At 42.8% G+C, this 12,117-nt stretch overlaps 1 protein-coding gene across 1 annotated transcript in view; it reads left to right on the top strand.

The window, feature by feature from the left end:
• The window catches only part of LOC149371928 (uncharacterized), a 510,412-nt gene extending 500,926 nt beyond the window's left edge, over nt 1-9,486 (top strand). The window contains exon 4 of the mRNA XM_089581374.1: nt 9,346-9,486. Coding sequence (XP_089437500.1) covers nt 9,346-9,486 — 141 coding nt within the window. The remainder of the gene's footprint in view (nt 1-9,345) is intronic.
• The last annotated feature ends 2,631 nt before the right edge of the window (nt 9,487-12,117 follow it).

The following is a 12,117-nucleotide window of genomic DNA, read 5'->3' as shown; positions in this document are numbered from 1 at the left end:
AGATGTCCTTTTCTCATCTAAATGTAGCTCACGTACATTCTTAAATCCTGAAATTTGTGGCCCTATGTCCTCTACTGCAGCACTTAATATTGTTTAACGGAGGCTGTTGCCGTTTATCGCCACTTTTTATCAAGCTGCAGGCAGCTGTCATATAATTATTTCCGTATAACTAAATCAAACCAACTGCCGCCCACACTAGCCTTTTTTAAAAAAGCATGAGACATCAAATGAAAAGTGGGTCTCTCGGCTAGTCGTGAGGTGTAGAAGGCCATGCGCTAGTCAGCTATTAGAAGAAGGCAAGCTGTCAGGCTCGTTGGTGTTGCAGCATAACGGTCAATAGCCGTTAGACACAATGTGGAATAAAGTTTCAGTTGAGCGCAAATGTCGTCGTGTTTTGTGTTCTGTCCCTGTGTCTAACCGCTGTTGACCAGTATGATACGACTAGGTGTCGACTTTTATGCAGGGAAGGGCGCCGCTCGAGCGCTGTGCACAAAAGGTGACGGAGACTGTACGTACACCACCGTTTTGAAATAACTGCTCCCTTCTAATTTTTTGTTTTTTTTAGTCGTTAGTGGTAAAAAATTCGCTGATAAAACCACATCATCAATATTTTAATATGGAACTAAAATCTTTTTCTAGAAACATGCCATTCTCAATTTTCCGGCATTTTAAATTTACGCTCTCTTTAAAGTTGTAGTTACGCAACCTTCGCAGATCCCTTCTTGAAATCAGGTACGAAAAGCGGAGACGGGACTTAACAGTAAGCAACATTATCGTTTATTTAGAGGCTCAGTCTGAAGATCTCCGCGGTGCTATCTTCGTTTTTCCGTAATTCGGCTGGCGATGTGAAAGCGAGGTTGTAAAAATGCCTGCTTAGCAAGAAAGTTCAGGAACAGCGACTGTATCAACTGGGCTGGCAGCGAGGAAACAGCAGCAACATCGTCACGAAAGCCCATTCAGCTCCTCTGTCGAAGTGCTGACGTCAGCCGCACCTGCGCTGTGTTCAGCGTGGAGCAAAGCCCTCCTCTCAGGGCTCCTTTTTGAAGCGAACTCAAAGAAACGTAAAATAAAGAAAGTGAACAGAGATTTCTAGCTCTCCTTTGTAAAACTGCAGTAAACAAGAACGTTCGATAAATATATCTTTGGCTTTCATTCGCCCAGAAATAAAAAGAACTTCGTTGTACTTCGTATGATAAAGACTGGGCTAAAGTTTGAAACTCTGGGGAGAGGCTACGTGGGGTGGAAAAAAAGAAAACCGAGCGGACACTATGAGGAGAGCGCGTTTTCAGGGGAGCTCTTTACTTTTCACCATTATTTTTTCGGTATTCAGCAGCCAGAATCTCGGCTCTAAATTTCGAGTTTCAATTAAGGTGTAATTTCAACTAACTTGTCTCTTTCACTCGCAAGTCTTGTCGCATCCCAACATCTTACACTCTCCTTAATAACCCGGTTGAACTTTCTACTTCCTACAAGTATTTGGGACTACACCTTCAGTCTAATTTAACATGGAATTACCATCTTAGCCATATTCTTGCAGCTGCTAACCGCTCTCTGGGTCTTCTAAAACGTAACCTTAAACAAGCGCCTTTCCACCTGAAAAAACTAGCATATGTTACCTTAATACGGCCTAAAATCGAATATGCGTCGGCCATCTGGGACCCGGATCAAGCATACCTTATTGATGACTTGGAATCTTTGCAAAACCGTGCCGTTAGATTCATCTTTTCTGATTATTCTCGTCATACTGGCGTCACCGCACTAAAGGCTCGCGCCGAACTTGATACGTTATCACATCGCCGCAAACTATCACGCTTGACCCTTTTCCATAAACTTTACCATCATGTTCTGCTCCATGACGATTTTTTTCAATCACCTGAATCTTTTTTTCCACGTCGCGACCACCCGCTGAAACTTAAACGCTTATCATGCCACACTTCTTCGTTTGCTAACTCTTTCATACCACGTACTATAGTCGACTGGAATAATCTTCCATAACACATCGCTTCTGAACGGGATCTTAATAAGTTTCAGGACCTTCTTACCCAAATGTCTGTTTAGCTTCACTAATTGATTGTACCACATGCTGCATTCAGCTTTTTTGTTATTTTGTTTTGTTCCTGCGGTTGTTATGCGTCTAAAACACTATCTGTTCTTTTTTTGTGTAAATTACAATGTATACTACAGGTTTTTGTTTATTTCTTTTGTTTTCTACATGTGCTTTCTGTTCTTATGTATAGCACATTGGCGCTTGCTCAATATTATTTTGTGTTGCGCGTCATTGCTCCCCCCTATGTAATACCCTCGATTGAGGGCCTTTAGGGGTTTATTGAATAAATAAATAAATAAATAAATAAATAAATAAATAAATAAATAAATAAATCTTTTCTACAAGCTTTTTTTTTTAAGTAATAGTTTTTCTTGTATTTTTCACTGCTATGATGATGGGATATTAGAGCTCGTTTTTATCCGGTACACGGAGTGCTATCTGCTTCGCTGATATATTTCCTATACAGGACAGAAAGGCCAGGCTGCACTGACGTACTATCAGTCAAATGAGATATTTCCAGCATTAACTTCGCCATTTATCAGCATAAATCACCATACCCAAGTGGAGCACCTGGGTGTCTTTGCTGTACACATGCCTGGTTTCCTTTGTTTGCTGGGAAAACTCTCATTATACGGTAAAGCGGCTATTTCAAACACTCATAAAAAAACATTTCCGGTTTTGTTTTTCTCTCTCCATCCTTCTTAATGTCTTCAAGGTGAACGCCGTCAGTGTGCGTAGCGCTCGCAAAACGGCACTCGTAAGACGCCCAAACAGCACCTGAGTCCTATTCTCTAGCGTCTAAAATGTAAGTTATCGTCCGCAGGTGAATTAGCTGAGGACACCGCTCTAGAGTACGTAAGAGACATCTCTTAGTTCCTTAGTTCCTCCAGCTTTTTACACCCGCAGATTAGGGTTTCTGGAAAGCGCACTTTCGTGCACAAAATCGGCTGTAGTTCAGAGATTAAAAAATGTTATCGAATTGCAAAAATTGAATGAAACAGGGGAAGGGGCGGTGAATTCTACTTGTTATTTCTATCACAGCAATAAGGCCAAGATATCTTGAAGTTTTCTGTAGACAGCTCGTGTCTCAGCGCACTGGGTGCGGCACATCATGCCATCAAACCGTGTAAAACACCACAGCTACCAACAAACTCTAAATTTGCTTTATTCTTGGACAAAGTTCAAACTGCACAAAAGAAATCCTGGACTAGAGCGTATAAATGAAAAGCTTTCTTTATAATGACAACCTGGAGCAAGCCAAAAATGAGAAATAAGCGACGCCAGTACTAAAAAACTATCGGTTTAGGCAAAAAAAGCCCCTTCTTCAGTATCTAAGTGCGCTAATGGAGAAAAGATGCTAAAAAAAACCTAGTGTAAGAGAGCAAAAAAAAACAGGAACTCACTGATGTACCGTGAATAGCGAGTATATGAGGCAGATTACAGGAAACAAAAAAAAATACAGACCGCACAGCATTAATGCAATTTTTCACTGGATCCTTTCAATGACCACGCGCAGTCGACAAGAAGTCTAAAAGGAGCACGATATGAAACAGCGCTGCATGAAATTTTGCCGTCTAGCTCTGTCTCCACTGACGAGCTCTTGTCGGTGCTATAGAAAGCTAAGCCCTGCACAGAAGAAAATTTATTCCACGTGCGTCCAGAGGAATAGCAAGATCAGATTGCTTACACGCTTCTCGGTATTGCAAATAAGAGAATCTCCTTGCCTCTTAGTTTAAGCGGCTTCGAACTCTGCTGCTGATTTTATTACTCCTTAAGCTTCGCAAAGCTTTAGTACACATAGAACGGCTATTTGCAAGACGAAGCCTTCGTTTTCCTATGCAGATTCTTTTCTTTTAATTTTCCATAGTCTTCAAGCAGAGTACGTTTCTATCGGTGTTTGCATACAGCGCATGAGATTCGTGCACGTGGTGTTGGCCTTTTTTTCACGAATGTGGATGTACTCGCTCCGGAAGAAATGCCAGGTTTTTCTTGTCGAAGAGACAATGAAAACATTGCATACTTTGTCCAACAGCCACTACTTTCAAAGTAAAATGCTTTTATATAGCTTGAATGCCACTCCGCCAAGTCTGGAAAATGCGCTGAACGACGTGATCTGGTAAGTCAAATCCGTTGACTGCCAAGCTGGAATTAAAAGAGCTATAAATAAACAAGTGGCGCGGACTGAAGGAGAACCTCTTATTTCGACATGCGCCGGATTGTTAAACCATGCACGAATGTAGGCTGTTTTTAAGAGCTTTAAATGTTTCTTGAGGCTTTAAAAAATAATTTGAGGTCTTTATAAGCGAAGAATATGGAAAATATTTAAATGCCGAATATTTCTGGCAGACACATTTCCATACTCGACAAAATTTTTGTATCTTTTTTATATTATTCATATGCTTGTATTTGATGATTATTCACCTAGGTTGTTAACTTCAAATCAGCCCATATCAGGATTTGAAGCGGCCAGTTTTTCTGAAAGCACTTCTGGTACACTAGCTGTTCAAAGTTTTGGAGAGTAACATTCGATTGTTGTTAGAGATGTCTGCTTTTTTGCACTGAGAAATCTAAAGCAAAAAGAACGAAATACCTTCTGAACCACCTTAAACAAGGACCTGAATAAAATTATGGATAGAAGAGCTCTGTAAAATGGAGTATATCGTGTGAAAATTCGAAAGGTGTACACAATGCTTCTTACTTTTTGAACTTCCAAGAAGCGTTTTAAAAGATGTAACATTGAGGAGAGCAAAAGATTTTGCGCTTTCCTACAAACACAGCAAGGAACACTATAGAATTTGTTTAATGAGGGAAAAGATATAGGGAGTCATATCTGAAGTTAAAGCTTTCACCTGCTAGTTTATCTGGCTCGATAATTACAGATAACAGTCATTTCACGTGTCAAGGCAAGCAAAAGGTTCCAACCTGGTTTTATGCCAAACCGCTGTCTCGCTTACTGAAAGGGAAGAACTTGCATACACACACATCTATACATACACGCGGTACACGAACTCAGATCACGGGTGAGATGAAAAAAGGCATTTACAATTATATTACTACGAAACCACATAAGTTATTAGTACCAAGCTTCTACGGAGCCTGAGCAAACGGAGAAAGCTAAAAAGCTTGTAAAGGAAAGGTAAAAGAAGCTGAAAACATATGCAGTGAGAACATTGTTCAAATGGATGTTTGTTTGTGTTCTTCAGTTTCCCTTCTATAAGGTTTATGGTTTAGGGTGTTTAACGTGCCAAAGCGACTCAGACTTTCCGGAGGGCTCCGGAATTTTCGACCACCCGGAGTTCTTTAATGTGCACTTACATCGCACAGTACACTGAAGCCTGTAGCATTTCACTTCCATCGATATGCGACCACCGTAGCCGGGATCAAACCCACGTCCTTTGGTTTCCTTGTATAACCAGTATTGAGGAAGTACGAGAGGATAGGCCTATTCTGAAGAATATTATCACATATCATTTTGTTTCGGCAATAAGCTAAGGGGCTGAAACGTACAGTGGCATGTTTCTTCACACAGTTCACTTTTGACATCTTTATGATGGTTTTGTGATACAAAAGTGATATTGAAAACGAAAAATATTGCACTGCAGTGGCCAGATAGATCGTTACTAGCAAGACAATCTGGAACTCTGTCAAAGCCCTAGCAGCGGTTTGAACAGAATTCACTGCGAATAAAAGACTTCAAACAGATCTTGCACACAGGTCAGAATAGTTCCAACAATAAAATAAATGACTATGATCCTTCATATACGCCTAATGTTTTTACAGGTTATGTTTCCTAAATGACATATTCACTCATCACGGTGTGTGCTTCACAATGTGGTTGGACGCTAAAAAAGAACACAACCCGGTCGAAATGAATGCGTCGCACTCCACTACAGCGTCTCTGACAACTGAGTGCTCTTTCAGGAGATTGCGCCCCACATGGGATACCCTATAAATATTACATACCATGCCACAAAGAGTTCAAGATGATAAACTTTTCTTCATTTTTTCATATGCATTGCGCTCCGGGAGTATTACTGCGGGGGGATACGTTACATTTATAGTTGAAGATGAACAAAGCAAAACTTTTGTGCAGAGCGTGAGGAAATAAGATAGACAGAGCAGCAAAGCAGTAATATATGATCGGAAAGTAGGCAGCGTTAACACAACTCACCAGCGGGATATATGCCCATAGAAAAAAAAATGACCACTCTCATTTATGCTTGGAAGTTAAATGTTCCAGATAGTCTAAACTTACAACTATAGTTAAACACATTTGCTTTTCATTTTATATTCAAAGCTGACTGTAGCTATCTAAGTGATATGATATTCGCAAGCCCCCGCAAAACATACGCAAATATTCTTGTGCACCATAATCCTTTACATGCCAAAATGTGTCTTAGTGGGCACACATCTCATAACCAAATTAGAGGAGATCAGTTCAACATTAAAGCTGCATATTTCGGATACGCATAAGCTGATTTCCTGTGGCAGGTTTCTTTCTTAATCCAGCGGTGGTGTCGCTGACATTATGTTCAAGCAAGCGACAACTAGTTCATTGGGAACGACGGGCGAGTGTACATGCGCTTATCAGTCATGATAACAAACAACGCAATGGGCGAGACGCTGTCGCATAGCGGGGTGCTCAACGTAAGGCGTTCGTTTATTTATTGCGCAATCATCAATCATTCACAATATGCTAGCATGGAAATATTATTCCAAATTTTCAGATCAGCAGACAGTACAATACCATGCTTCGTTCTTTCTTGAACATTATATTGTCTCCTGAATCTTGAAAGGCCCTGATCAGGAGTGTAAGGTTGGAGTGTAAGTGTAAGTAAAGACCACACGTGCCCTTTTTGCTCTCGAAGCGCATAGTTATTTTTACGTTTTTATTCTCTGTGTCCTAACTTGTGAAAAGACTTTAGGGGTATAGCCTCTTCAATGAGAAGGGGCTTTATTGAAGAGTATAAGCTCGTTTGCAAACACACACTCGTGTCTTTCTGCTCTTTAGGCGCATTACGGTATTTGCGCTTTTAATCACTTCTTCGTAATCTGAGCAGCGAAGAGGCTTCAGCATTGGAGTATTCCTTCGAATTGAAGTATTGCACAAAATGTATGTTGAGAATTTTTGAAAGAAAAATTTGAGTTAGAAAACTCTGTATCGGGACGAACAAAATCATTACCTACCACTGACTATTTTCAATGTGGCACTAAAAGGACGAAACGGTTCTACATAACAGAGTGTTTGAAAAGGCACCTTTATTTCCACCAGACTGGCTCAAAAATCGGACAGATTCTAACCGCTCGTGTCACAACAGGAAGAGAGCAGCGTTTCTATGTTGGTTACGCTGTATTTAAGCACACCATGTGAAGCGCAAGCGTTTGCTAGGTACACATCAGGCTCTGAACGGTGTCAATAAATTGTATGCACTGAAATAAGGACTAGCTCGTGCTGGAATCTTCTCTAGCCACGATGCAAAAAAAAAAAAATGGTGGGGCTGCGCTTTCAGTGCTTTTTTTAAAACAGAGTCAAATACAAATGTCTAGTAAAAAGCGGACTCCAACACGACTTGCTGCTTGTGCAAATACTGGTATAATATTTGAACAAGCACAAGATCTTGTGGGAAACGCTCGCGGAGACGTTGCTGCGTGGTGCCACAACTACGTAGTTAAAGCCATAGTTGAAGCATCACTATCTCCACCAGCGTGTTACAACACGAAGTAAGTATAATAAATCTTTGATCGTCCAATTATACGTATAAAAATATTTTAGCTCTGGTTAAACCTGGTTGGTTGTGAAAGCAATGCAATTTTATGCTGGTCACACACAGTCGTGCTGATTGTTTGTTTGTTTAGCGTGGACATCCTTGGTTTTCAACCGCTTTTCAAGACGTTTGGCCAGTTGTTCTTCGTTTCCTCGGCAACGGCTTCGTCTCCTAGCTTCATTCCGTATAGCATGGCTGGACTCACATTCTGAACTTGAAGTGGCTTGCTTAGCTGCTTCTGATTCTCGTCCTTTTCGCAAACGTTCTTCTTGCTGTTCCTCTGTTTCCTGGGCACGTTGTTTCCTCTTGGCTTCATCCCGTTTAGCTTGCCTAATCCCAGCTTCTGAACTCGATACAGTTCGTTCAGCTGCTTCGGCTTCTCGTCGTTTCCTCAGTAGTTTGTCTCGTTGTTCTTCCGTTTCTTGGGCATGTTGTAACCTCTTTCTTGCATTCTTCCTAGCTTGCTTGGCTGTCGCCTTAGAGTTAAACTGTTCAGAAGCAGTAGAGAAACTAGATTCGGATACACACTCTTCGTCGGTGACATCCATGAAGAGACTCCTCGAGGAACGCGGCACGACCAGCTCCTCCTGGCTACGGTGAAGAGAGCAAGCTGACGTCACGCATCGCCATAGCAACGGAGAGGCTGACGTCACACCATCTGTTAGGCGCGGCGGCGGCTCCATGAGGAGCAGGGGAGTCAACGGGCCATGGGCCACGCGACGAGCGGTTAGACCTGGCGTAGTATTGCTTTCGCAATAAAATATTACGTTTTGCTATTGGTTAAGAATGAGAAAAATTAGAACCGCATGTCAGGCCACGAGATGGGTGACGGCTACGTACAATCACTGGCCGCGGCGACTAAGCTTCACTGTGGAGTTTGCTTAACATCATGAGCCCTGCTACGTTCTCCAATCCTAAAGGCAATGTGGAAGGACTATGAACGCCAGAACATTAATGAACCACGTGGTCTTGCTAAATTCTTCACCCCGCGCATAGCGACCGCGATTGGATGGCATGCGCCGTCGGTGTGGGCCCCATTTTCCAACATTCGTGGAATAATTATGCGATAGGCCTTATTGAAACATGCAAATCATTCTAAAAGTATTAAATTATACTAACATATTCGTAGACTCGGGACAAGAATTTAAAACAAAATTTACTTTCTTTGAATAAAAGAGCTTCAGAATTTTCAGCTATTGGAATGTTTAGAATATTCACCCTTTCCTAGAGAGTGGCTAATTTCGGCTACCGCACCTCTTAGAAGGCAACAACGCGTGCTTCAACACGAACGAAGGCAGCGAGCCTGATAGCAAGCCCAACCTTCAACAATGCGGCTGATCGATGCAGCCATCGCTAAACCTCTTTCGTTCTTTTTTCTTTGGTGACAATCCAAGGTACACATTTGCGATGTCTTTTAAATAAATTGATATGTTAGCCAATACGCGCGCTTGACTGTGGGCGCATCGCAATTGCGGCCGAGAGCTGCGGTGAAGTATTGAAAATTATGGCGGAGAACTTGCTGCGCCTTCTCAGCAGCTGCGAGCTGCAGCAGACATTCCAGTTTCCACGCTCACTCCACAACTGTTGCTCATGGCGGTGACGTCAGACGAGGCAGTGGTGGCGTCCTACTGCAGTGCGCCGCACACCGGCTTCATTGAAGCGTTCCGCAGGTGAACCTCTCATAAAGGTTAAGATGTACAACAGCTCTCGCTGTAACATAAACGCCTATTTGTTTTAAGGATGAAAGCGAAGGATTGACAAGTGTGTCTGGAAGAAACGTTGAGCCCTGACGAGACTTATTGGCATGTAAGCGGTTTTTATTTCCTCATCTTTGCAATTTCCAAGATTAGGCATCCAAACGATCTGCTCAAGAAAAAGCTGTGAGAAAGTTCTGTTAAGGGCTACGTCCAGAAAATAAAAATAAAAAGTTCGGCTTCGCCATAAAAATTCTTTACTCGACGCATATTTAACTCCAAAGTTACCACTTTAGATTTCTTCACTTTTTCAGATGTATGCCGATATTATCGAAACAATTTTTCAGCCTAAAAATTGCCTTTCGGACTCTGGGGTCATGAAAGTGACCCTCCAGCCGTGTTTACTACGTCAGGACTCCTATTTTGACCTCGTTATCGGCGAATGCTTTTCCAGCGTGATATTTCTGCGGATGAACAAACGCGTGAAAGTAAATGGGTGCCAGGTTCGGGCTATGAGAGCATGCTCCAAAATTTTCCACTTGATTCTCTCTAGAAGCGACATGGTGGCACGCGTGGAACGGACCCGGGCGCTGTCGTGAAGCAGGCTTATGCAAGTTACAAGCAGTCCCTTCTGGATATGCTTTCAATGCACTGCGGCAACCCTTCCATGTTTTTTTTTTTTTTTTTGCCGGCGCGGTGGCTCAGTGGTTATGGTGCTCGGCTGCTGACCTGAAAGACGTGGGTTCGATTCCGGCCGCGGCGGTTGAATTTCTTTGGAGGAGAAATTCTAGAGGCCCGTGTATTGTGCGATGTCAGTGCACGTTAAAGAACCCCAGGTGGCCGAAATTTCCGGAGCCCTCCACTACGGCGTCTCTCATAGCCTTAGCCGCTTTGGGACGTTAAACCCCATAAAACCAAACCGAACCTTCCATGGTTTTTCAATATGCAGCGTACTTGATTTCTGTTCATGCAGTCATGCGGCTCGAGTTCATGAAATAGGCCTCATCGTCATCCGTTCATTGAAAATACTCCACCTTCATTATTGCAAAGAATGTGATCAATCGCTACAAACGACCTCCGGCTGATTTTTTTGTGATGGAACTCGACTCGGCCTTTCTCGAATTCACGACACCACTTTACATTCTTTTGATCCTTAGCATCCCCAGATAAAGCACAGGTGAGACTGTGAATGACCTCTAGTCATTCACCTCTTGCATGCATTGTGAGAGCTGATCACGCATTACACGCCAGATTTGGCGGAAGTCTTGATCAGCGTAGGTATTCTCAAGTGGTAAAGTGTGCTGCTTGGTCAAGCGCTGATGGGGCACGGCAAACCTGAGGGAAGAGGGAAGCTAAGGGTTCAAAGTACATGGCAGTGATCCTACTTCTCGACTAGCTTCGCAACTCACCACGTGGCGCGTGGTGTATTCTTACACTACGGACACGCCTCTTGGCATTGTATCCATTCTTGAGATTTGCCGCCGTGGTGGCTCAGTGGTTATGGAGCTGGGTGCTTGTGCCAAAAAAACGAGGGTTTGATCCCCGCAGCGGAGGTCGAATTTATGGATGCGAAGTTCTAGAGTGTGTACTGTGCGATGTCAGTGCACGTTAAAGAACCGCAGGCGACCGAAATTGCAGGGGCCATTCACTACGGCAACAATCATAACACGAGTTACTTTGGGACGATAAACCCCCATTAACCAAACCATTCTTGAGATTATAAAACTGCATCGCTGGTCTGATTTGGAATGGTGGGTAGACAGGTAATGGTAACGTCTAATATTTTTACGTGGATATGAGTAACGCCGCCGTAGCGGAGGACTCTAAATAAACTCCACGACTTGGCATTTTTTGATACCCCCCCCCCCCCCCCCCCCCGCATGGCTCACCAAAGAGGCGCTTTTACATTTTGGCTCTTTCGAGGTATGGCTAAAGCGGCCTGAGTAAGATCCTGCAACAGAATATTCTTTCTCTCTCCTCTTTCTTGGCGGGAATGTGTGATTCCTGTTCCTAGTGGTCTGGTCGGTAGGCCGTGCTTTTTCCGTGTAGTAAGGATTACCTACCATATTAAAGCCAAAAGCCACGTGAAAAAAACAGGAAAGAAATAGCGTAGTAAATGGTAGCGAGTTCATGGAAGCAAGCAGGCTAACGAGTTCCTCATGAGGAGCCAAATGGCTCCTGTTCAGCCAAAACCTATGGTGATGGAGAAAAAACATGCAATTTTTCAATTAACTGTCTGAAAACTAAACGCTGAAAAAAATAAACTACACGAAGAGAGCACAAGGAAGAAGCGCTAACCCTCAGCCAATATTTTTTGAAAAAGCATTCCACACAAGAAACCGAAACGCACATGGCCAGAAACATCTTCAACACACGCCGTGCGAAATTGAGCAGAGCAGACTTTAGGCGAGATGCTCATCGACAGTAATCCTAAATTTTCTAAGAATTTGTACGTAAACTTATTGACGAAACTGGACTGCACAGGTCACCACCGTTGAAGCATGGCAGAGTTATCACCTTCTCCTCGTGCGGTTTGAGTGAGCAGTTTTCAAATGATGTTTTACCTATAGTGGCTTAGCATTCTCCATTATTAAAGTAATAATCTGAGTGC

The sequence above is a fragment of the Amblyomma mixtum genome, chromosome 1 (assembly GCF_055824585.1).
Source record: "Amblyomma mixtum isolate Tamu chromosome 1, ASM5582458v1, whole genome shotgun sequence".
NCBI lineage: Eukaryota > Metazoa > Arthropoda > Arachnida > Ixodida > Ixodidae > Amblyomma > Amblyomma mixtum.
Note: the sequence above shows the minus strand (reverse complement) of the source record. Positions and strands in the feature narration are given on the sequence as shown.